The sequence below is a fragment of the Fimicolochytrium jonesii genome (assembly GCF_025526975.1).
Source record: "Fimicolochytrium jonesii strain JEL569 chromosome Unknown EV422scaffold_4, whole genome shotgun sequence".
NCBI lineage: Eukaryota > Fungi > Chytridiomycota > Chytridiomycetes > Spizellomycetales > Powellomycetaceae > Fimicolochytrium > Fimicolochytrium jonesii.
Window position 1 is genome coordinate 1170549 of NW_026515671.1, and position 22344 is coordinate 1192892.

The 22344-nt window shown below is 52.5% G+C and overlaps 9 protein-coding genes and 1 non-coding gene across 10 annotated transcripts; 5 read left to right on the top strand and 5 right to left on the bottom strand.

The window, feature by feature from the left end:
* Nucleotides 1–145: 145 nt before the first annotated feature.
* On the bottom strand, nucleotides 146–1155 carry EV422DRAFT_493209 (uncharacterized protein; the record flags this gene model as incomplete). The annotated part of the gene is made up of 2 exons (XM_053067656.1): nucleotides 146–595; nucleotides 670–1155. Coding segments are annotated over 2 exons (936 nt in total), but the record flags the coding sequence as incomplete, so codon positions are not given.
* Nucleotides 1156–4859: 3704 nt separating this feature from the next.
* Nucleotides 4860–8268, top strand: EV422DRAFT_318078 (uncharacterized protein). The gene is made up of 7 exons (XM_053066248.1): nucleotides 4860–5543; nucleotides 5623–5762; nucleotides 5826–6091; nucleotides 6159–6662; nucleotides 6729–7026; nucleotides 7090–7848; nucleotides 7914–8268. The coding sequence occupies exons 1-7, from the start codon at nucleotides 5312–5314 to the stop codon at nucleotides 7962–7964; spliced, it is 2250 nt and encodes a 749-aa protein (XP_052928251.1). The 5' UTR covers nucleotides 4860–5311; the 3' UTR covers nucleotides 7965–8268.
* Nucleotides 8269–8716: 448 nt separating this feature from the next.
* On the bottom strand, nucleotides 8717–9317 carry EV422DRAFT_493303 (ribosomal protein S19e; the record flags this gene model as incomplete). Its single annotated transcript, XM_053067666.1, has 3 exons — nucleotides 8717–8792; nucleotides 8866–9049; nucleotides 9140–9317. 3 exons carry the CDS (start codon nucleotides 9315–9317, stop codon nucleotides 8717–8719), a joined length of 438 nt encoding a protein of 145 aa, XP_052928252.1.
* Nucleotides 9318–10078: 761 nt separating this feature from the next.
* EV422DRAFT_492832 (S-adenosyl-L-methionine-dependent methyltransferase) lies at nucleotides 10079–11614 on the top strand (the record flags this gene model as incomplete). Its single annotated transcript, XM_053067629.1, has 4 exons — nucleotides 10079–10730; nucleotides 10821–11160; nucleotides 11224–11371; nucleotides 11483–11614. Coding segments are annotated over 4 exons (1272 nt in total), but the record flags the coding sequence as incomplete, so codon positions are not given.
* Nucleotides 11615–11746: 132 nt separating this feature from the next.
* EV422DRAFT_318113 (uncharacterized protein) lies at nucleotides 11747–13204 on the bottom strand. Its single transcript, XM_053066249.1, has 5 exons — nucleotides 13051–13204; nucleotides 12769–12961; nucleotides 12544–12692; nucleotides 12164–12479; nucleotides 11747–12095 (listed from the first exon to the last, which is right to left on the bottom strand). The coding sequence occupies exons 1-5, from the start codon at nucleotides 13098–13100 to the stop codon at nucleotides 11880–11882; spliced, it is 924 nt and encodes a 307-aa protein (XP_052928254.1). The 5' UTR covers nucleotides 13101–13204; the 3' UTR covers nucleotides 11747–11879.
* A 552-nt stretch (nucleotides 13205–13756) lies between these two features.
* On the top strand, nucleotides 13757–14924 carry EV422DRAFT_318175 (Sucrase/ferredoxin-like-domain-containing protein). The gene is made up of 2 exons (XM_053066250.1): nucleotides 13757–14549; nucleotides 14618–14924. The coding sequence occupies exons 1-2, from the start codon at nucleotides 13838–13840 to the stop codon at nucleotides 14815–14817; spliced, it is 912 nt and encodes a 303-aa protein (XP_052928255.1). The 5' UTR covers nucleotides 13757–13837; the 3' UTR covers nucleotides 14818–14924.
* On the bottom strand, nucleotides 14816–17701 carry EV422DRAFT_318187 (kinase-like domain-containing protein). Its single transcript, XM_053066251.1, has 7 exons — nucleotides 17162–17701; nucleotides 17011–17092; nucleotides 16855–16945; nucleotides 16632–16792; nucleotides 16140–16555; nucleotides 15923–16057; nucleotides 14816–15845 (listed from the first exon to the last, which is right to left on the bottom strand). Exons 1-7 carry the CDS (start codon nucleotides 17569–17571, stop codon nucleotides 15032–15034), a joined length of 2109 nt encoding a protein of 702 aa, XP_052928256.1. The 5' UTR covers nucleotides 17572–17701; the 3' UTR covers nucleotides 14816–15031.
* A 1045-nt stretch (nucleotides 17702–18746) lies between these two features.
* Nucleotides 18747–18818, top strand: EV422DRAFT_t42. Its single transcript has one exon. It is a non-coding gene; the product is annotated as a tRNA-Glu (tRNA).
* Nucleotides 18819–19598: 780 nt separating this feature from the next.
* On the top strand, nucleotides 19599–21049 carry EV422DRAFT_318245 (alkaline ceramidase 3-like protein). The gene is made up of 2 exons (XM_053066252.1): nucleotides 19599–20108; nucleotides 20184–21049. Exons 1-2 carry the CDS (start codon nucleotides 19750–19752, stop codon nucleotides 20821–20823), a joined length of 999 nt encoding a protein of 332 aa, XP_052928257.1. The 5' UTR covers nucleotides 19599–19749; the 3' UTR covers nucleotides 20824–21049.
* Nucleotide 21050: 1 nt separating this feature from the next.
* On the bottom strand, nucleotides 21051–22171 carry EV422DRAFT_318257 (uncharacterized protein). Its single transcript, XM_053066253.1, has 2 exons — nucleotides 21883–22171; nucleotides 21051–21818 (listed from the first exon to the last, which is right to left on the bottom strand). The coding sequence occupies exons 1-2, from the start codon at nucleotides 21922–21924 to the stop codon at nucleotides 21276–21278; spliced, it is 585 nt and encodes a 194-aa protein (XP_052928258.1). The 5' UTR covers nucleotides 21925–22171; the 3' UTR covers nucleotides 21051–21275.
* Nucleotides 22172–22344: the final 173 nt, after the last annotated feature.

Below are 22344 nucleotides of genomic sequence, written 5' to 3' on the forward strand. Positions count from 1 at the left end.
CCAAATGTATATGTACATGTCCGTGCCTACAGAACTACGAAGGTCTACATTATGGATATCTATGTACGACGGAGCAGAGGAAGGATACAGTGGTGATGTTACGCCGGAATACGCCAGAAAGTCTGTCCATCTGTCCGAACTCGGCTTACTTCCGTAGGAATCCGAGTGCTTTCTTCTTCAAATCCTTTGCCGCGCTGCTGGCGCTCGTGCTCGACGACGAGGAACCTGTTTCCTTCACCGCTGGCCTGGGCCGGCCCTTGGAAGACTTCGAAGCCCTGGAGATCGGGATAGGCTGGTTTGCAGCTTCCAGTTTCGCGATTGCCCTCGTCTCGCCGTTTTTCGCGGCGATTTGGTACCATTGTAGAGCCTTTTCCTCGCTCTTGACACATCCCACGCCCTTCTCGCAGAAATACCCTACAGCGTATTGAGCTTCGGCGTGGTTTTGCTTTGCAGCACGGTACGTCCATGCGTAGGCTTCGTGCTCGTTCTGCGGGAGAAGGTTGTCGAAGCCGTGGAGGTACCAGCCTGCTAGGACGAACTGCGCATCTGCATTCCCATTTTCGGCGGCCCGACCGTACCAGTAAAGTGCGTCGCGCTGAAAGAGGAAAGATATGCGGGTAAGATATTTACGCTCCGAAAGTGGACTACATAGACCGCGTTCAGTCTCACCATATTCCTAGAACACGTTAGCCGACCAAACTCTAAGCACTGCGCCAGTTTGTACTGGGCTTGCGGGTACTCCAGCTCGGCTGCCTCCGCATAGAGGCCAAACGCGTACGGCTCATCCTCTTGAATGTGTGGAGGTACGCCTTTCTCGAAAATCTTAGCAAGCTCATACAAGCATTCCGGGTGCTGTTTGTCCGCAACCGCGGCGCCTCTCTTGAACCACGTCACAGCTTTCCGCACGTCCCGCTTCCCTCCCATGTGGCCATGGAGCTCGATCATGCCCAATCGATACAGTGCCGGTCGGTATCCGGCCTGCGCAGACTTTGTGTAAAAGTCCAAAGCGACACGGTAGCTTTTCTTGGTGCCTGCACCTTTTTCGTTCAACATGGCGGCCAAGTACATGGCGCCGGGATGCGAGCGCTTTGCAGCGTTGAGCAATTGAGTATAGGCCAGGGAGTACTGGCGGTCGTCAAAGTAGGCTTGTCCCAGCGTATACTAGAAAAGCAGAAGGAGATGAGATTTTGACATCTCTACCAGTGTTGCCAAACTGCACCAAACTTACCATCGCATCAGAGTTTCCGTTCCTGCTCAACTCCCGCAAAACAGCATAGGCCTCCTCCAGCAGACGTTCCTTCAGAGCAGGTTCTGACGCTTTGCCACTTTCCTCTAGACAGAATTTGGCAAAGCTAAACTTCAGCTTATCATCGTTGCTTTTCAATGCGTTGGCCTTGTAGAGCTGAAGCGTGGTTTCTATCGACATTTTTGTAACCTTTGAGGATGGCGGGCCGCCAGGAGACGGGCCATCCGGTATTCTTACTGCCAATTTGCGAAAACTGGGCCGGGGCTGAAGTGTCGTCGAGCCATGTAACTCTGAAACTAAGGTTTCCGGATTGCTTGAACTTTGAGAGGAAGCCACCGTTGGAGCGGATTGCGCAGCCGGGTCCGTTGGAAAGTCCATTGCTGCGTCCTGTGATTTTTGGGATGCGCCGTCTGAAGGTGTAGAATCGATAGGGGAGATAGGGGAGTTCAGCGACCCGACAGTGTCTTCATCCGAGGTCTCAGAGATGCTATCTGATAGCGTAGACTCGGCTGGGACTTCCGCGCTTCCGGCTTCCTTGCCTTCGGCTGATATCTTTGCTTGAGTTGCTGAATCCCCTTCCCCCTCCGGAACTGGTGATAGTTCCGCTATACGCGGCTCGAGATCACTGTGCACGTCTTCATCTGCTTCCGCTTTTGCCATGTTTTCGGTGGCTTCCGGCGCGAGGTAAAAGTGGTCGGAGGAGGCAAAGGATGCCTTGTGGCTAAGGCCTAACATTTCCGGTACGGGCAAACCAGTGTTCAGCGCTAACAGTGAGGTAGTCCGGGAAGGTCGTCTTGGGGCGCATATGTCGTCAGTTAAATGCGCTGACCCATTCATATGCGCACTTGCAGCTGCACCGACAATCGATTTGTCGGCTTCGTTATTCGCCAGGGCTCTTTGATGGCTCTGAAGTTCGTTCCGTGGTGGTCCTAGAGGGCCGGCGTCCACAACATTCGTGAAAGTCGTTGGATGACCCTTCAAGCTGAAGCTTGGAGCCTCAGAATGAACTTTCGACACCGCACCAAGCACGTAGGGCGCAACTCCTGGATCGGCCTGGAATGAGTAAGGCCTGGGCTTTATTGGCTGCGTTTCTTCAATATCAGTGGAAGAACCAGCCGCTACGGCCGGTACCACTTTAGGAGAAGGATCCTCCTTCCGCTGTATCAGCGACTTCTTACGCAGCGGCGACTGAACCGGGGTGGGATATTGACTACTTGGGCCCGCCTTTGGCGCAAATATGAGATCTTTAGGAGGAGGCGTTGGAGGACGAAACGCTTTGGCCGTTGCTGCCGCTGCGACAACAGCACTTTTATCTTGTGATATCATAGGCGAGGTATCGGAGCTCCTGGTGGCGCCTCCTGTTGAGGAATTCGACGGTGAAGTGCCCGCGGGTAATGCATCCGTTACGTCTACAGTTGCGCTCAACGACTTTGAAAACGGGTTAGACTAGGTTCAACCTCGGAACGCGGATATGCACTTCGTATTCCTTACTTGAGTGGATGGTGTCATTGAGGTGCTTCTTGGGTATGGTGCCAGCAATGGCTTCGAAGAATCTCCTGCCTCTTTGAGCGAGACCGCATCACTTATGGAGGCTGGCATGGCGTTGAGTACTCAGTGTTATGAAGAGTGTTTCCCAAGAACGAAGGCAGTTATTACGGCCCAAAGTTGAAGTTTGCCACATATATAAAAACGGCGAGGAGGTCCAAGTTGGTGGTCGTTCATCGAAATTCAAAGCTGGTGCGGCCTCATCATGTAGCCATAAGACGCCCTTGAAAATCATTGGAAACCACTTTAGTGGCCCAGCAAACCCCAGATTCCCAGAAAGCATTGCCCGGTCGACGGTAGCCTCTATATCTACCGGCCTCCTCCCGGGAAGAAGTGGCAAGCACCAGAGAATATGGGCTCGGTTGGAACTCGGACCTGTGTTGCCGTTTCTTCCCTGGTGCTGGGAAGGAGGAGCTGGAACAGCGTCAGATTTGGCAGCGGCGCGTGGTGGCGCTCTAACCTCGTCATTTCAGTCGAACGCGAATCTTATCAACGATAACCGCTCACCGCTCGGCATTGAGGCCAGGTTTGAGGGCCCACACTCCACAGCAATGTAATTTCGAGGGCCCACAGCAATTGAGTTTTGAGGACCTTGACGGGAGTGCAACGGACCGGGAAGGACGACAAGGGCATATTATGCACCGGACTTGCACGTCTCTCGGTAACTCAGCGAGGTTCGCTTTTCATCTGTGATCTGTGACGAGTAAAAGTACTGTACCCATCTTCAAGTCGAGAGCCATTCTTCTTCCCACGCCATTCGACGACTTTAGGAGTCCGGGTTCCTGCTTGCCATTCCCCATACCGATAATAGCCTAGTTTCATGAATGTCGCTCGCCACCGTCGTTCAAATGGAAGAACCAGTTCGTAGGCAGGTCTCTGAATTCGGCCACCAAAGAATTCGCATGTGCGCCCGACATGCTTTGCTTCTATTGTCGTGAGGCCATGGCGACATTGGAATGCAACGCACGTCCGGCGCACTGCGTTTCTGAACGAAATGAGAAGCTCCTCTTAGCGAGAGATCCGAGTTGACCCCGAACAGCGTGGAGCACCGCAATGACGATATCCATCCTTGCACTGTGAAGTCGTGGCTTCGCCCCTTCTTCTGAAGACAAAGAATATGCTTCACGTTGGTCTGGATCGTGCACTTGGGAAAACGTTCGAAGGGATGTTGTTGATGCAGACAATTATTCTGCTGGACGTGAACAACCTTAGCAGCACGAGCGGCTCGCGGCAGTCACATTTCCGTCAAAGCTCGCAGGATTCATAGAAAGCGGAACGCTGGAGGAGGTGGAGTATTCCTACTACAGGTGGAGTATTCCTACTGTAGGTATGACTGGGAGCGGCATAGCTCCTGGCATCAATGATCCCTCTTGGACTGAAGAGCCTAAATTTAAAGTTAAATGTGATGCTTCTCAACTTCGCACGCACATTGGGGACATACTCTGTTTTGCATGTATCTATAAGAAAGCATATCATGACCAGTGTGCCATGCTTTGCTCAAATTAGTGTCCCCAAATGCAAAGAGAGAGACATGCTATCTCGGGAACGGCACTCTGGCCTCAACTTCCTACGATTGTCTTGGGCATCCAAAGGAAATATGCGTGGAGCTTTGTGAACGACAAAACGTCTGCCTCTCCGTCCTCCCTTACCGTACACGGTATGCATCCCTCATCAACGACATCGAGTTCGAAGGGAACGAATTCGCAGTACTAGAACATTCGTCAAAGTGGAGGAGGGCGGTGGGAGCGCATGCGAGGCGAAAATGCTGCTCCCTGCTGCCCAAATGTTGTCCGATCTCAAAAGCGTCCCTCGTCTTCCACCCACTATCAACGATTGAACATGAGATGCCTCAAGAGTCATGACCATCATCCGCCGTCGATTTCCGCCGTCTTCGGAGGCTGAAATAGATATGTTCATATCTATCATATGTGGAGAAGAACGTAAGGCCTCCCAGAGAAAGCGATGGAGCGGGTCCCAGAAAACGATCAAAGAGCCTCGCGTGCAAGGCAAATTTTTTATGGCAGGATCCGCACTGAATTTGAAGATTCATTTTTTGAACCGTGGATAGCGGACCAACGGTGACGGGAGGCCAAATCAATTGCATCTCTTTCATAATAGCTGGGCGCTCGTGCGTTGTAACGCTGTGGAGTTGGGGCCCGGAACACCAGCGAATCCATCGTGACGAGGCTTTTGCGGTGTGGGAGACTGCCCACATGCGAACAATGATGATTACCGCCGACGGGATACTGATGAGACAAATAACGCAAAAATTTCGAAAGCTGCGGCCTGGCGGACGATGTTGACCTTGAACTGATGGATATTGACCTTGCACTGCCCAGCCCAGCCAATGGATGTAGTCCAAGCCCAGTCCCATCATACATATATACGTGAGGTTGCATTGCCAGCCTTATTCATTCCAGCAGTTTAGTCAAGAGGTTGAAGTAGAATAACGCAAAGTAGTGTCAGACAATATCGTTGGCAAAAGTCCTCACTCCATAGCCCTCGGAAAGCAACGACGAAATGGCGCCCGTACCAACACCAGTCCGCTCCGACACCTCCAATGGCGACGGGCACGTTGGCAGCAAGCAGCAGGTTCTGCAAGCCGCAATGTATGCGGAACCGGAATTCGACGCCACAGTCGAGGAAGCCAACTCTTCCGTTCCCCAGTATGCTCATAACACCGGCCTAGTCGACTTTTCGAAGCTGGACTTTTCGTCTATGAGCCCTCAGGAGATTGAGCAAATGTATATTGGTACGTAGTATGGCAGCCAAATCCTTCCATTGAATTGTTCAGGAGATTCCGGCGCTTACATGGCGACTCTCCTTTACAGCATCGATCTCTCAGGCTAACCAAGTGCAGTCGATGCCGGCGACGGCCGATAAACATCGCTCGGCAACCATGTTCAACCCCACCACCTTACCTACCTCAACCAATGGTCTCTCTTGGGACAACCATCCTTCAACAATGATGGTAAGAGAGAGCCGCAAAATCGTGTATCCGATCCGCTCCCGCTAATGTGTTTGCCCGTTGCAGGTACATCTCGAGGACATCGTCTTACGACGCCCCGTGAACAACATTCAAGTGCGCTTCTCATTTCGCCATAAGAGAGTGAAAGTGGACTCGGCACCTTACCCCCATGGACACCGAGAGCAAAAGCAGAAATTCGAATGCAACTACCATTCCTTGCTGTTCGACCACTTGAAGGTTGATATATATGAGGGAGGATTCTTTGGATCGCATATCGGGCGTGTGCACATTCGATTGTCCCGACTGCCGCAACTCCTTGGCGACTTGGAACAGTGAGTGCCATTTGATGGACTGCCCTTGTTTCTGTGAGGTCGGGTTTAACATGTCATAATTTTGCAGCACATATACCCTGAACCATCGCAAGGCCCATCGCAGCTCCAAGCTGGCCAGCAAAGACATTGGTGAAATTACCATCGGATTCAGCTTCATCGGCGCGCGTCGCGGCGGTACATTGACTCGCAGCCAAAGCGCGAGCAGCCGCCATGGCCCCTCGGACGAGAGCATGTTGCTCGACAAGATGATTGGATCGTCCGAAGAGGAAATGCAAACCAGCGAATACATGGACTACTACCAGCAGATGCAGGCGCAGGACGCTGACATGTATGGAGACATGGCTTCGGAGACGAGATCGATGATCAGTATGCGAAGCACCGCCAGCTCCGCGACGACCGCAACTTCCAAGAGGAGACGGAAGAGGATCATCGCTGAGAACACCATGTTGGGAATCAAGGAGGTTGCGCAGCTGGCCTCGGCTTTCTTCGGTTCGGGCTGGAAGTTGAACAAGATGGAGATCGCCAGATCGATGCTCTTTGTGCAGAAGTACTACCAGAAGTTCCATCCCAAGTAAGTTCATCTGGATGAAAGCCAAAGCTTATCTCTTATTCATGACTGACGCATTATCTCTCTCAGCGCAATGACAAATGACGTAGTCACAGACGGACGTCAAATCCGTGTGGCCTGCTACTTCTTGAACTATGCGATGTGCGCATATGGTTCCCTGCTCATGAACTTCTTCGGCTACGGAAAGGGCTACCTTCGTGATGCTGCTCGGCCCAAGATGGATTCGGCCACGGCTCGCGAGCACTTGGGATTGGGGAAGAACGACATGCTTGCCTGGGACTTTCAGTTGGAGCTTTTCAAGCCTCAAGTTTTCATTTGCCGGGACCCGAAATTGAACGCTATCGTCATTGCCATCAGGGGAACCTTCGTAAGTATGACGATCTTCATATGTTCCTGTGAAGGTTGATACTGACGTGCCTTACTCCTCTAGAATCTCCATGAGATGATTGTGGATATCACCGCTGAATACACCCCGTTCTCCCACGGTTACGCCCACAAAGGCATGTTGCGCTGCGCTGAGTACCTCGAGCTCCACTACCTCGATCGAATCAAAGCCTGGGTCTCGCAGTACAAGTGCTCCGCAATCTACGTCACCGGTCACTCTTTGGGAGGCGGTGTCGCGTCCCTCCTCACGATGATCCTCACCAGCCACATTCCGGAACTCCGTCAACTGAGCGACAACCGCAAGTTCAAGCTCAAGTGCTACAACTACGGCTCGCCTCCGAGTGTGAACGCCGAATTGTGTGAAGAGTTCGAACCTTACATCGAAACTTACATCAACGAGAACGACCTCGTTGCACGGTCCAGTTGGGGAGCGGTGTGCGATTTCAGGGACCTCATCTTGAAAGGACACGACCTGTTGAACGAGAAGAAGCTCTCGACGCAGGACCGTATGGAGCGCCTTGCGGAACATCATACCCATCTCAAGGAATCCAACGAGCACCCGAAGGTCTTCATTCCGGGCAAAATCTTCTACGTCTACAAGTCTACCCGCGTATTCTCCTCCACCAGTCGACCACGGAAAGATGGCCAGGCACAACGCGAGATCACGGGCAACCCATTGATTGACGACCCTACGCCCCATTATCTGCTGGAGCGATCGACTAAGGAGTTGTTCTGCAATATACAGTTCAAAACCAACTTCTTGATTCACCATATACCGAACAAATATAATCATTCCTTGAGGATGGTGAGTTCCTACGCGTTGTGAAATCGGTCCTGTTGCTGGCAAGTGTTAACTCAAGTCGTCCGTAGGCTCACAACTATCTCGAGGAAAACGAAGACCTGCACGAGGGAGACCTATGAGTCTGGGAGCTCGCTCAGGCCCGTACCTTGGCGTAAACGCATCGCCTTATCGTGGCACTGGCGGCAGTAGTACAGCCGTCGTCGCCCTTGATCTCTCACGGCGTATAGTTCCACCCTCACCTGTATCAAGTGTATGTTGACATTGTCTCCATTCGTTGGCACACCTCCACATAATCCAGACCCTCGTATATACTTTTTTGTAGTTCCCCTTAATACGTAGATAATATCCTCGACGCTCGTAGTAATAGAAAATGTACATCACTCTCGACTTTCCTTCGAACCTAATCAAAATATCGAATCTGACATCTACACCAAATCAGGAGTTGGAGGGCTTGGTTCCGTGTTGGGGGCACTTGGCCTGCGAGCCGCTGGGCAGTCGGAGCTCAACCTCAAAAGTCTTATCATGCTGATTATCAGCCCTTGTCCTCCGCCAGTATCCGTCACGCTTTGGAGTTCCGAAAGCTGGATGATACCCGCCATCCACGTTAAGGGAATCAACTATCCAGCTGAAACGGTCGATAGATGTGCCGCGGCACCGGGTTAGAACAAAGTTCCTTTCAGCGTCAAGGGGCAGTCTTCCAGCTGAAGATAGGCCGCAAGGCCAACACCAATTTATTCCCTGAAGCGTTGTCTCAGTCTTCGTGCGGTATTGCAACGGAAGACCGGCTTGCCAGAGTGCGGAAGCTGGTTACATGTGGAGTGGATCTATCACTGATCTACATATGATCCCAGACAGTCACAGGAAACGAGATCTACTCGTCGGTGCGGACAATCTGGGCGGCGATACGGTCCAAATCCTTCTGTCCGTCTTGGGAGATACGACGCCCGCTAGAAGGATACTATGATTAGCTCCGAGACGAGGGTACTTTCCTGAGCCAGTACAAAATCTCTCGCAACTCACCCAGTGGGGTCCTGCTCAAGCACCTTGATCTTCTCGAGAGCCTGCATGACCTTACGGGCAACGGAGCCAGAGGCAATGGCGTGGTGATGGGGCCTGTTGCCACGGTTTTGACGGCCACCGTAGTTCTTCTTCAAAGCACCGACACCGACACCACTGCGGAGGTAGATGTGACGGGCGACGGAAGCTGATCGTGTGAGAGTGGGTTAGTTCAGACAACAGGCAGTGACCGAACCCCTGCCCGACGAAGCCCTTCCTGTGGGATCACAACACATACCAGCACGGATGTAGAACCAGTCCTGGTCGTAAGGAGCAAGCTCCTTGTAGGTAGCGGTCTTGACGAGGTCAACCCACTTGGGGACCTCGAGCTTACCGGTACGCTTCAAGTAGGCAGCGTAAGCCTTGACGAAAGCGTGAGCGCTGACGTCCTTGACGGTGACACCTCCGCTGGACATTGTAATATGCGATCCTGTAGCTTGAAGCTGCGAAATTGGCGAAGAGGGAGAGAACAAGAAACCGGTCTGGCCTACCATTTTGGAGCAGAGTGCCCAAGCCCTTTGAACGCCACGTCCGCCACACGGACCGCGCTCGCTTACGGCATCACGAATGTCACTTTCCGAGTCGTTCATTTCGTGAGCCGGCCCTAGCAATTTATCGCAAAAACCAAGTCGCAGCAATGACAGGCGGTCGGGCAAGATGTGCACGCAACGCCATGTCGCAACGATGGCGCTTGGGCTCCTCGAGGCTACGGACGTCAGCTTGGGAGTCGCTGCTTTCAAGTCACGGTCAAGCAGCTGGGAAGTGCGCGAAACCCCGCGTCTTCAACAGGGCGTTGGGAACAGGAAATCGGGGGCCCTCAACTCCCTCAGATCGACCCGGTAGTAAGGAGCCCGATAGGTCGCGGCAACAGCCAATTCGAAAGGACGAGCAATTTTCCGAAGAGCAGATTCGCGCGCTGAGAGAGTGGAGGACGAATGGTGACGGAACGTCACCGAGGCCCAGATTCCCAAGCAAGAAAACAACACCGTTCACAGGTCCTCGCAAACCCGCCGTTGAGAAAACGCCGTTCGATAATTTCTTCGTCGCCGACTTCGCCGACATCCTTCGATCCTTAAACCTCCCAGGCTCCATCCCATACCTCGATGCGCCAACTACGACGCCATCCCCGTACGCGTATCACGAGGAAGATACAGTGACTATTATCGCAACGAGCGATTCCGGACATGGGGCTGCGGTCGGAAAGGATAACTGGATCGTGCTGGTGCATGGTGGGTTGGAGGGAGAACGCGTTCGGGTGAAGATATATCGAGATGGGGCTGGATTTTCGATGGCGGACCTGTTAGAAGTGCTCGAAACAAGTCCTATACGGGTGGAACCACGATGCAAACACTTCAAGGAATGTTCGGTGTGCACCTTTCAGCATGTGACCTACGAAGAACAATTGCGGCGGAAGCATGGAGTGGTGAAGCGGGCATTCGATTCCCTGTGGAAGCCGCCGACCATCATCGACGCCGACGGGAATGCAAAGCCAGTCGACACAGACGCGCCTGTGAAGGTTGTTAAAGTGCAGGACGTGATACCTTCGCCTTTGCAGTATGGTTACAGGACGAAGATGACTCCGCACTACCCTCGACGAGCCGCATATCAGCCACTCGAGAAAATCGGCTTCAACGGACGGGGGAGTAAATCCGTTGTTGACATTGAGGAGTGTCCGATCGTGACGAAGGAGATCGAGGATGACTTCAAGGCTCTAAGACGAGAGCTGATCGGTTCCACCAGCCCAGGGTTTGCCAACGGCTCAACCTTATCGTTCAGGCATTCTCTGGTACTACCTAAACTCCACCCTGTGCAGCAGTATTCGGGAGACCGTCGGCGCCCCTTGGCACCACTATCCGATCCCATACCGTGGCCTACACCAGCATTATCCGCACAATCGGTCCGGCACTCGAAACTGCCAGTGGTAGATTGTGTCAACAACGTCAAGTTTACCTTCCCAGCGCACAGCTTTTTCCAAAACAATTCCTCCATATTACCGGAAATGACGACGTACATTCGCAAATGCCTGCGCGATACGATATCCGCTTTCGGCGTGAATGTGCTCGTGGACGCATATTGCGGATCGGGGCTGTTTGCGCTCTCCTGCGCCCCCGATTTCGAGAAGGTCGTTGGCATCGAGATCGACAGCAAAGCTCTCGACGCAGCATCAAAAAATGCGCTGAACAACAGCATCGGAAATGCGATATTCATCAAGGGGTCAGCCGAACGCATCTACGATGAAGCATTTGAACCGGAAGCACAGTTCGGTCGTACTCTTGGATCACGGTCACGAGATGGTTCGCCGAAGCTACGACGGGATCCAAGTCACACAGCCGTCATCATGGACCCACCATCCAAAGGCGCCGGGGAGGACTTCATGCAGCAGTTGAGGCAATTCAACCCGAAAGTGATCGTCTATGTCAGTTGCAATGTGCACTCGCAAACGAGAGACTTGGCTTCGCTTTTAAGAAGAGTTAACGCGCAAGTCAAGCCGAAACAGCCTTCGTCGCTGCGGAAATCTTCCACCGATTCTCAAACGTTACGGATCGGTGGGAAAGTGATCCGATTGAACGAGCTCCACCAGCCCGCGGGGCATTTGAGAAGCATCATACGATCCGAACCGAAATTGTACGATATTATACATGTGCAGCCTTTCGACATGTTCCCGCAAACGGCGCAAGTGGAGAACATCGCTATACTAGTGCGCCGCGACTGAGCACAAGCTGGGAGTGTATGTATACTTTTGGATTAGAAGGCGTATTTGTTGTTCCCAGGATAGACATCATAGAGGCCACGTTGTATGCTAGACGTTCAGGCGCGGGATGCCTAGCCTCGAAGAAACACTTTTGTCTGCTCCCGGCTGCGATACTCCGTTTTCGAAAAGCGTTCATTATCCATATAGAAATTCACATATGATCTACAACACAAAGTACGGCTGAGGACCAGGGTAGGGTGCCCCTCACGGTCCCATGATACTAAACCTAGTCCTCTTTCGTGACTGGGACACCGGCACGGGGTGTTTCCCCAGCAGCGACCTTCTTGTTGGCCTGCTTTGCCTTCCAGGTCTCGAAAGCCTGGTCGGTACCAAATAACCAGTCCCAGTACCGGAACGATGAAGAGTAATTGCCTACGAACGCCATGTGGTGGTAGTCGTGGAATTCGGCGCCGCCCCAGAATGGGATGAACTTGTGGAATGACTAAAATGTTGCAGTCGATGAGCACTGGCACTTGCAAGTCTGTAGCTGACAGCACCCCCCGAACGTACCCATGGAAAATCATATCCGGCATGCACATCCACCGTCTCGACTAATCTCAGCGCTAGCCATGCAAACATGGTGATAACGTGCATGTCCACGCCCATCAACAACAGCAACACCGGCCCAATGAAGAAACCTTGTCCCAGAACCAGCACCTCAATAGGGTGGGCGTGCTCGGCGGCAATACCGAAGGGTGCTGAAAATTCGTGGTGGACTTTATGGACGTGCTTGTAGAGGGCGGGGTGGTGACCAAGACGGTGGACGAAGTAGTGGTATGTATCCTCCATGACGAGGCAGAAGAGGCAGGAGAGAGCGATGGTCGTCCTGTTACGGAGAGATGTCAAAATTACACCTCGAATGTAGTAAGAGGGTGGAAAATCCGGCTTACCATGAAGGAAACGGGACCTCCAAGAACTTCATGCCTAGCCATGTTGCCGAACGGTGGAAAAGCAGGAGCAGCGGCCCTTGCACAAAGAGCTGAGATTTGATCACGCTTATCACACATTTACGGTACATCTCTGGTGTATTCGGTTTGGCCTGGAAATGTTCGAGAGCGTCAAACAGCTATGGCCTGGGCGGCGTTCGAAGTGCAATACTCGTTCGCGAGGCTTACATCCTGGATCTTATATTTCTGGAAGTATGGAATCTGATCCATGATGTAGTAGGGCAAAAACCTGCCGAAGAATACAAATTCGTGCCATAGGAGGAGTGCGAGGGCAAGTTTCATCCCTGCGTACTCGGTGTTGTCGAACGTCTCCAGCCACTTCCGCTCAAGGTAGTTGGGCATGTAGGGCGGTGGTACACCGCTATATACGAAAAAGTGCGACCGTTAGCCACTTTCCGAAACCGAACCGACCAAAACGGCGTCGATGCTGGTGCAGATGCTTTGCCTTACCTTGTGGCATTCAGAGCCGGCGCCACGGCGCCTTCGAAATCAAATGACATGGCGCTCACGTATCTAGTTGCGGGACTTAACTATATTCTATGGACGCCTTACGGTAGGATGGAGATGGACCTTTCAAGTGCACACAGAAACACAGTGGGGAAAGGAGACGGGAGGACGATATATATACCAAGGCTACCTCCAACTTTGTACAGCAAAAGGCAGGTTTGCGGTGGCCGCCGGTAACGCCGTTTTTACTTACGGAGGTTTATGGGTCGGATCACTCGGATTAACAACTCACTTTGTGCATGGCGCACAACATGTGCTAAGCCAACTCAAAGCAAGGGACATCTGATATCGCGATTCCATACCATCCGTCTCCTATAAGAAATCGGGCGTGAAAACTGACAGGCGATGCTTCTTCCTGAACGCGTCAGACCGGTGGCCTGATGAGCTGATGCGCCCATTGCAAACGCGTGCGTGTCCGAGCAAAGCCACGCTGAGTCAGCATCAGTCAGAGTGAGCCACCCCAAATCCGATTGGACCGACGATCCGGATTCCGGGAACGCCAACCCCACAAATTTCATCGCGTCCGCCGTTCTCTTGTTCCATTTCGACCATCCGTTTCGCAAGTAGGAACTCCGAGTCCGGTTGCAGTGCGTTGAACCGGCAATGAACATACCAAATAGAACGTCTGTCCCCCGACTGGCAGGTATATAAGTAGCACTTTCCTTCTCCTTGCCGCTCCTCTCCCCAAGACAGCTTCGGCAAAGCAAGCACGAAACTTTTGACAAAAGCCATGGCCAGCCTTTTCAAGAAAATCCTCGGCGTCGGCGAAGTCAACCCATTTCCCGCCGACGTACCTTTCACAGATGCTGACCCGTGCGCAGGTTGCGCAACGCCATGCACCACCCACGAGCAGATCCCGGGCTACCTGCAGAAGAAAATCGAACCAGGACCTCTTGTGGGAACCATGAAGCCCTATAAACGTCACATCATGGTCGTCGAGGGAACGAGCAGAACATGGAGGGAGAGGATAGAGGAAGGCGACGAGGAGAAGGTCACGAACGCCGTCTCGAAAGCGGTTGAGATCGCAGAGCTGGGATATAGGACGATTGTGACGGCGTGCGATCCCATGCCGGAGGAGAGTGATGCTGCCGCTTCAGCAGGAACGGAAGGACATGCCGTGTGGCTGTTCCCCGACCTTCTTTCCATCCCGTCCGTGGATGCAGCATCAGCTACTGGCGCTATTGACACCTTGCTGGCCATGAAGGACGCGCCTGTGCCGTCCGTGGATCCCTCGGCGAACAGCATCGACGCCGTAACAACATCGAGCAACCCATTGACACCCGTTCCCTTGGAAGGGCGAGCGTGGATTTTCGTATGTACGCACAAGAAAAGGGACAAGCGATGTGGAGTGGCTGGACCACTGCTCGTCAACGAGTTTAGGAGGGCTCTCAAGGAGATGAACATTGATGATGTGCATGTCTTCGGTTGCTCTCATTTTGGAGGTAAGTCACCGGTTTGCCCTGGGGCCATATCCTTGGGAGGGGAGTTTTGATCGTCGTGTTTCCTCCAGGTCACAAATATGCAGGCAATGTCATCATTTACCACCGCAACCCAGCGGTGGATGGAAATTGGTACGGACGTGTAACTGCGTGCCATGTGCGACCCATCTTGCAGACGACCATCCTGGATGGTCAGATTTTCAAGGAGCTGTGGCGAGGGGCAATGCAGAAATCGGCAGACATCGTAGCGAAGCGCGGGAAAGAGTGGTAGGAGGTCATGAATGCCGCAAAGTACACGGAAAAGGACGGAGAAAGCCATAGATACACCTCCGAAAATCGTATTTACTCCAACGGGGACGTTTGTATACACCAGAATAGGATAGCCACCTCCCAATACTTGTAAATACATACACTAGCATCATACGCATAATGAACGGGACACGCAGGATCGAATAGATAGTCAAAAAGATATTTGGAGGGCGAGCTCAATCATACGATATCTCAGGGCGAGGTGGTAATGCATGCCTAGGCCCTTGGAGTTCCGGAGATTGGCCTTCATGGTGAGGTGGTCTTCGCGATGGGCCAGCACTGATCGGTCCTCCTCTGTCGTCTCTGTGTCGGGGATGTGATGGCTTGCCCCTGTCTCTGCCATCCCGATCACGGTCTCGGTCGTGGTTCCAATCCCTATCGCTATCCCTATCTCTATGCCGATCCCATTCTCTATCCTTGTCCCTCTCCCTGTCCCGGTCGCGATCCCCATCCCAATGACCACCCCTCTCATGCTTCCGTCCCCGCTCTCTTTCATTATCCCGATGGTGATGCGAATCATACGCTGAATCATTGCGCCCCGTTTCATCGCGCTCGCGGTCACCACCGCCACCTCCGCTGCCTCTCCCATCTGTCCGTTTTCGATGGCCAAGTGGTTGTGGTTGGTACCAATCCCCTACGCCCGGACGCGCGGATGGTTTTCGTTCACTGTAACGCCTAGTCCCGTCCCCTTTCGGCCGTGGTGGAAGTGGTGGTGATGATGCCACAGAGCGTTTCCGGTCGCGTTCCAAGTCCCCTTCATGGTCGCCGCTTTCCCGGCGCCTTTTCAGCCCTCCGTCTGCGACGGGCAACGCACGTCGAGGTGTTGGAACTCCGTCGACGATGAGGGCGTCCGCGTGAGGTGGAAGCCGCAGTTCGAACGGTGGTGGTGAGGCCTGGCCGAGGCTTTCTGCCATTTCGTGGGCTCTTTCCTGCTCTCCATTTATTCGGTCCTGAATGGCCATTTCATGGGATTCCGGCCAGCCTGGGAAGCTATTGTGAAAGATGCGACAAGGAAATGATTAGCATGTGACGTTAATTGCACCTCGAAACACTTTAATGGCCCTCACTCTGCTGTGCCGGGTTTGGCGGTCGCTGGCTCGATCAGGAAATATTCGTGTTGCAAGGCTTCTTCCGCGGTTGGCCGTTTTGCGGGATTCAACGTCAGTAGAAAATCTAGGAAATTGATGGTGTGGACATCGAGACTGAGCCCCGGTTAGTATGCTTGTGTTTGCTGTGTATCTCCACCACACACGCCTACCCGTTGCTGTCCGTTTACTCACTCACCGTTCTTGACTATATATATATCGCACCTTTCTGGTTTCCTGCTTCAGAACCAGTTTTTGCCGCTGTGCGATATTTTGGAGCTCAGGCCAGTCTTTCGTCGTCGGTGTTCCACATAACGTGAATATCTTATCTATAGCGATCGTTTCATTTTTCGCTTGGAAGACCGGTGTCCGATCCCACATTTCCGCGAAGATGCATGCAAATCCCCACATGTCCACCGCGGTGTTATACTTCCTCTCCTCAAAGAGAATCTCAGGAGGTCTGTACCACAATGTCACCACCGTTGGTGTCAAGGTGGTCATTACATTGGCTGATGTCACATGCCGACGAGCGAGGCCAAAATCGCCAATCTTGAGGTTTCCCTTGTCATCGATAAGAATGTTGGCACTTTTCAGATCCCGGTGTAACAGTCTATTCTGAAAGCAATCATGGATTAAGTTTAGCAGCATCCTCAACATTAGCGGCATGCGCGTTCGATCATTGACTTCGAACCTTGTGCAAATAACTAAGTCCCTCGAGCGTTTGATGCGCAAAAGATTTGATCTGCGCTGGCTCCAGAGTGACTTGGGCATTCTTCAAGAGCCCGTACAGATCGTGGGACATGTATGGAAAAATCAAGTATATCGTTGCGGGTTCGTACTCTTCTTCGTCGCCTGATGGAACGCCATCAGATTATTCAAATTCGTCAAGATTCCCAACGCGTCCAGATATCTACCTCTGCTGAAGGCCAGTGCATCAAGACTTATGATGTTCCTATGTTTCAAGGCCTTCAAAATGATGATCTCTCGAATGGAAGTGATGGGCAACTGGGGCGACGAATGTTCAGAATCATACGTATTCTGGAAAATTCCGCATTATAAAGGGTCCATACCCCTTCTTTGTGCTTATGTACAATGATTCGTTTAAGCGCCACTTTTTGCTGTGTTTGCTTGTGAGTAGCGAGAGTCACTTCCCTTTTAATGATCAAAGAATGGAATTAGACCTACGTCAAGAAATGATGAGACACGACACACATCCCATACCCGAAAGTGCCCTGCCCGACCTTTACGTTCTTCTCATATTCTTGGATGTCTTGAACCGCTCGATACAATCCGGCTGTATCTTCCAGGAGCGGTTCCGCATCTATATCTTCGTCGTGCACATCGTCGTGAGGAGGGGTCCCGAAGATGTCGGGTGTTGGCGGGCTACGGGAGCCCAAGCGCCATGACGTATTCAAAAGGGGCGTAGAGAATCCGGGGTAAGTAACGTCCAGTTTTTCCTCGGTGACTTCTCCTTCTTCCGGCTCTTCTTCTTCCTTCTTCATCACCGCGGGCGACGCAACCACTGGTTCGTCAGAAACTCCTATGATGGCACGTGGCTGCATAAGCACATCTTGCGTGGCGGCGATATTTTCGCGGGGTTGTCTCCCGACATCCTCAGGAGAGGCATCCATCCGAGCTATCCGTGCCGTATATGTAGTATGTTTCCCGTGTTAGTGACGCAGTCCCAGTCCAAGTGAGGACTAGACTGCTAAAATGGTTGGGATGAGCTCCGCGATGAGTTGGGAACTTTTTGACGCTGTGCAAAGGACGCGACTTTTCCGTTCTCGTCTTCTCAGCTCCTTCATTCGCCTGCAGCTTTGTCTTTTCCGCTCCGCTGTATCAACCTCGTAACGGTTCATACCACAGCCTTTCTGTTCCTCAGTGGTTACTCAGCATGTTTCGTGCAGGGCCAAACGTTGCCTCGAGAGGGACTCCCGCGAAGTCCTCTCGTAAATGCTCCCCTCCCTCACCTCTATCGACGGACGCTTCCCGACAGCGACCAACGGCATCTTCCCCAACATCGAGCCGAAAGCAACAGGGTGACTCACGGCGGAGTTTCACAACAGCATCGCCGGCCGCCAGCTTCACGTCGCCACGTACGCCCCGTCCCAGCAAGACGTCGTCGAGGGCAGCAGCACCACCTCAAAGCCCTCCGAATACTTCCTCATCAAGCACTCCAACGACCCCAGCGCCATCAATATCGTGCGCAATGAGAGTGTGCACGAAGTCCTCGGAAGTCCCGGAAGTGCTTGCACGGACGTTCACGACACGGGCATTGCAAATTGAGGGGATTTTGGGAGGGTCTATTTTTGATGACGAGGATATGTGAGCGGGATGCATGGGGCCAGCAGAATCGAACTCGGCAAGTGCTGACGGTGCTTCACAACCTGCATCTGGGGACGATTGAACCCTTAAGCGCTGAGGTGGACTCGCTTAGTTGCGTAGAAGATGCATAGATGGGATGACCTGTACAATATTTGGCAAATGGGGTACGAACCTCGCCCTTCACGGAGAATGAGTCGTATAGTTGCCATGCAAAGTGACAGGCCGTTCGGAGGGGAACCTTTGAGATGGCTGAGGCCGATCGCCCCTACCGTTCCGACATATATAGATCAGACGAGGAGGCATATCCATATTGGAATTCATGAACGCCACACCAATAGAACACCGATACGGGGACACTGTTCAGCGTTGGTTGACTTCCCTTCCCATGTGTTCTCTCCATCTTTGGCACCCCGATCGAACTCCCACGCATGTAGACCTCCCAAATTTGTCGTAGCTTGTCGCACATGATTCGGACACGACATCCTTCGTGGTCCAGTGGTCAGGATCTCACGCTCTCACCGTGATGGCCAGGGTTCGATTCCCTGCGGGGGAATTTAGCATTGCCGGGCAGTCTACAGTGGTTTGGCTGCGGCTGAGTTTGGCCCGTTCCTCTCCTGCCTTGCATGACGACAGTTTTGAGGACATGGCGCCTTCCACGATACGAAATTTTTACTCTTCTCAGACCCGCATAGTTCCCATTATCGAACGGAATACGTGCTCGCTTTATAGACGCTTCAAGATGGGCGAAGGGAAGCGTTCTCATCAATGAATGCGCCCCATAATGCTATGCCCTCCCGGTCGGCGTTGCGTCGCTTTTTCTTGACGCTTGCGAAGACGCGCCCAGATCTAGTAAGCATCGCCACATTTTGACAGGTTGTCAGTCAACGGGGGTCCTTGTTTCACAGCACGGCTGGGACCCCTTTTCCCACTCAAAGACCTTGCTTTCCCTCTGCCAAGACGAAACTGCGTATGGGCGTGACCAAAACCCCTACTCACACGACTCAAGACACAACAGGATAAGAACCAGGAACCCGCACGTCGACGTCAACAAGCGATTCGTGTCCCATGTGCTTGTCCATGTGCACTCAGGGATAAACAGATTAACCCCATTGACACAATATACGGACGTCAAAGCACATTGCGATTTTCTTATACCTGTTAAGCTTCAGTTCCCCACTTGAGACGTTTTGACGACGATCATTCATCGTACTGCTGACCAGAACCAGCTGGCCCGACAACCTGTACTGTGCTCTAAAATAGGAACATCGACGCCAGGCCACATCGCGCTAGAACCAGGAAATAGAGATCGCCCATCCGCATATAGAACCGGGGCACGCTGCTTCCGTTGCCGCCTGCAAATCTTTTTGTTTAAACGCAAACCTATAAGATCCAAGCCCGTCGTTCCGATTCCGCCAAATCTCAAGCCCTTTCACCGCCATCTAAATCGTCACACACAATCAATCAACCAGCCTTCTCGTAACAAGATGAGCTACAATATTACATCGCTATTCGGCGGAAGCAACATATCCATCGCGCTAGGCCTCCCCGGCTACTGGGGTCCTGTAACGTCAACTCTCGACTGGTGCGAAGAAAACTACATCGTATCGCCATATCTCGCTGAATGGTGGAATGCAACAACCAACCTGGTGTTCTTATTATGGCCCGCAATCGGAATATATTCGTGCATCAAGACAGGCGCTGAGCCAAGGTTCTACGCGAGTTACATCGCGTTAATGATGGTGGGCAGTGGGAGTTTCTTGTTCCATGGATCGTTGACGTACGCAATGCAACTTTTGGATGAGTTGCCGATGGCGATGGCCACGTGCGTCTTTGTGTATTGCCAGTAAGTACTGTCATCATCGTTCCTAATGCAGTCCCAAAAGCTGGCGACTGACTTTACATCTTCCTTCTCTTCCAGTCTCCAGATGTTCAGCAAGAACACATCTCCGCTCACAATCATTGGCCTTCTCTGCACTTTCGCGTCGGTGGCAGGATCGCACCTCTTCCTGAAGACGCCAATCATTTTCCAGCTTTCATTCGTCGGTCTCACGCTTGTGCAGTTGTTTGCGGCACTCCGCAATATCAGCATCATTCGCAAAATCCACCCAAGTGAAACAAATCTTTTGTTTGGCCTCACCGCCTTGGCCGTCGGTTCGATTTTGGCTGCCTTCGCGTTGTGGAACACGGACCAGATTCACTGCGGATCCATTCAACAGCACCGCAACAATATTGGCTACCCGTTCCGCATCGGTCTCGAGCTTCACGCTTGGTGGCACTTGTTGAGCGGATACAGTGGATATGTATCCGTCATTGGATCACAATACTGCCGCATGCTTGCTCTCGGCAGGACAGATGTGGAGGTGACATGGATTGCGGGCATTCTGCCCATGTGCACTTTCCGACGAGTGAAGAACATCGAGCAGCAGCCAAGATCAAGACCGGTCTCTGCGCCCACCAGGCACATTCGTAAGCCCTCGATGGGCGAGGATGAGCGCGGTTCCGTTAGAACGCATGTGACCCGCGTAACAGCGAGGCCGCATTCGGCTGCTAGGCCCTAAGAGCCGCTCGGGCATTTTGGTTCAATCCTAGTAGATGGATAGCGACGTATCGTACCTGCCCGGCTTATTAACAGCCCTATTCCCCCGCATTTTTCAGGTCTTGTCGTAGACGTAGACGTAGCATTTGTAGATATACGTCATGTGTGCAGCATCTTATGTGTTTACTACGCAGTCAACTTCACTGCAATGTTATTCCGTCAAATTCTTCAAAACTACCTGGGGTTTGAAAGTGCTGGTACTGTACATGCCTGAGATCATGATGGCGTTTGCATTCACGAAGAGTAAGTACAAGGAAGAATGGACCGAAGAAGTAAAGATACATTAGGGGGCGGACGCATGACACGTGCAGGCATGGTGAGACTACGCCGGGGAAAGGGTATACTGCCCCATCCATAGATGAAGCCAAGATATCCCCGGTTATAAGTGGGGCTAGTGTCTGGGTATGAGGTTGACTATGAGGTCGTTGTGATTTCTAAGGCGGCCGTTTGATTTTCGATATCCGGCGGCGGTGAATAAGGCGAAAGCGGATATAAATGCATTACGCTCGACATTTCCGGCTGAATCTGGGTTTCGTGCGCGGGTCTGGTGGACGCTGGCGATGGAGGATTCGTTGGAGGTTGATGTACTGTTATTGGAGAATCACTTGTTGGGATGACCGCCTGGGACTGCGCTGCAGGCCATGGTTGCTCCTCGTACGGCAGATCGACGACCGACAGAACCAGCGTTGGTCCGTCAACCTCTGTCCTACTAGACCAATTGTCTGCATTCAGCGTTTCACTTCGCGGGTCGTTCGCTGCCCGGTACGCGGCGGCCGCCCTGTCCATTAAAGTGTAAGGTGGCGGGCAGTCCGTCCGCCCTGTATATATCGGCAATGTTCGAATGCTGAGAGTGTCGTCGCATCCATATGGATAATATGGAGGTTCCATTTGGTCATGATCGACGACGGGAGGTTTCATCCTGCTTCGCATGGCCCTTACTGTAAGTGCAACGATTATCTACGCTACCAAAAATCCGTTAGCGTCAGGCGTGCGGATCAGAAAACCAAGACAGCATTCCTACCAAGGAGATGCATCCGAGCAAAACGGTAGCTTCCGAACCCATAGCGCCAGGGAGGAAAAACGTAATTATCGCGTAAAAACAAAAGTCTTGTAGGTGGTGAGGGTAGGTAACTTGGGCAGAACCACAAAAGGCCTTTGTAGTAAGAGCGGATTGCAGAGTGAAAAACAGTTTCGGTATTCTATCTAGTACAGTAATATGGCCTCTGGTCTAAAAGTCAACCGCCGTCCTATATATGTAAACGTTGCTCTCGCTCGCTGAAACTTTTTCGGATTCCGATTAGTCCGCACCACGGCTTTTGACGAAGACCGACAATAATCAAGCCCAAGCAGCCCAGCGGAGAAGGCCTGGGAGAAGGCTGCCGATATCATCAAGCCTCGATCAACGAACGGATTCATATCCGAGTTGTAGGCGCCCTGGCGGTGGGCGGCAGGATAACCAACGACGCGTCGTGTCAAGGGAATC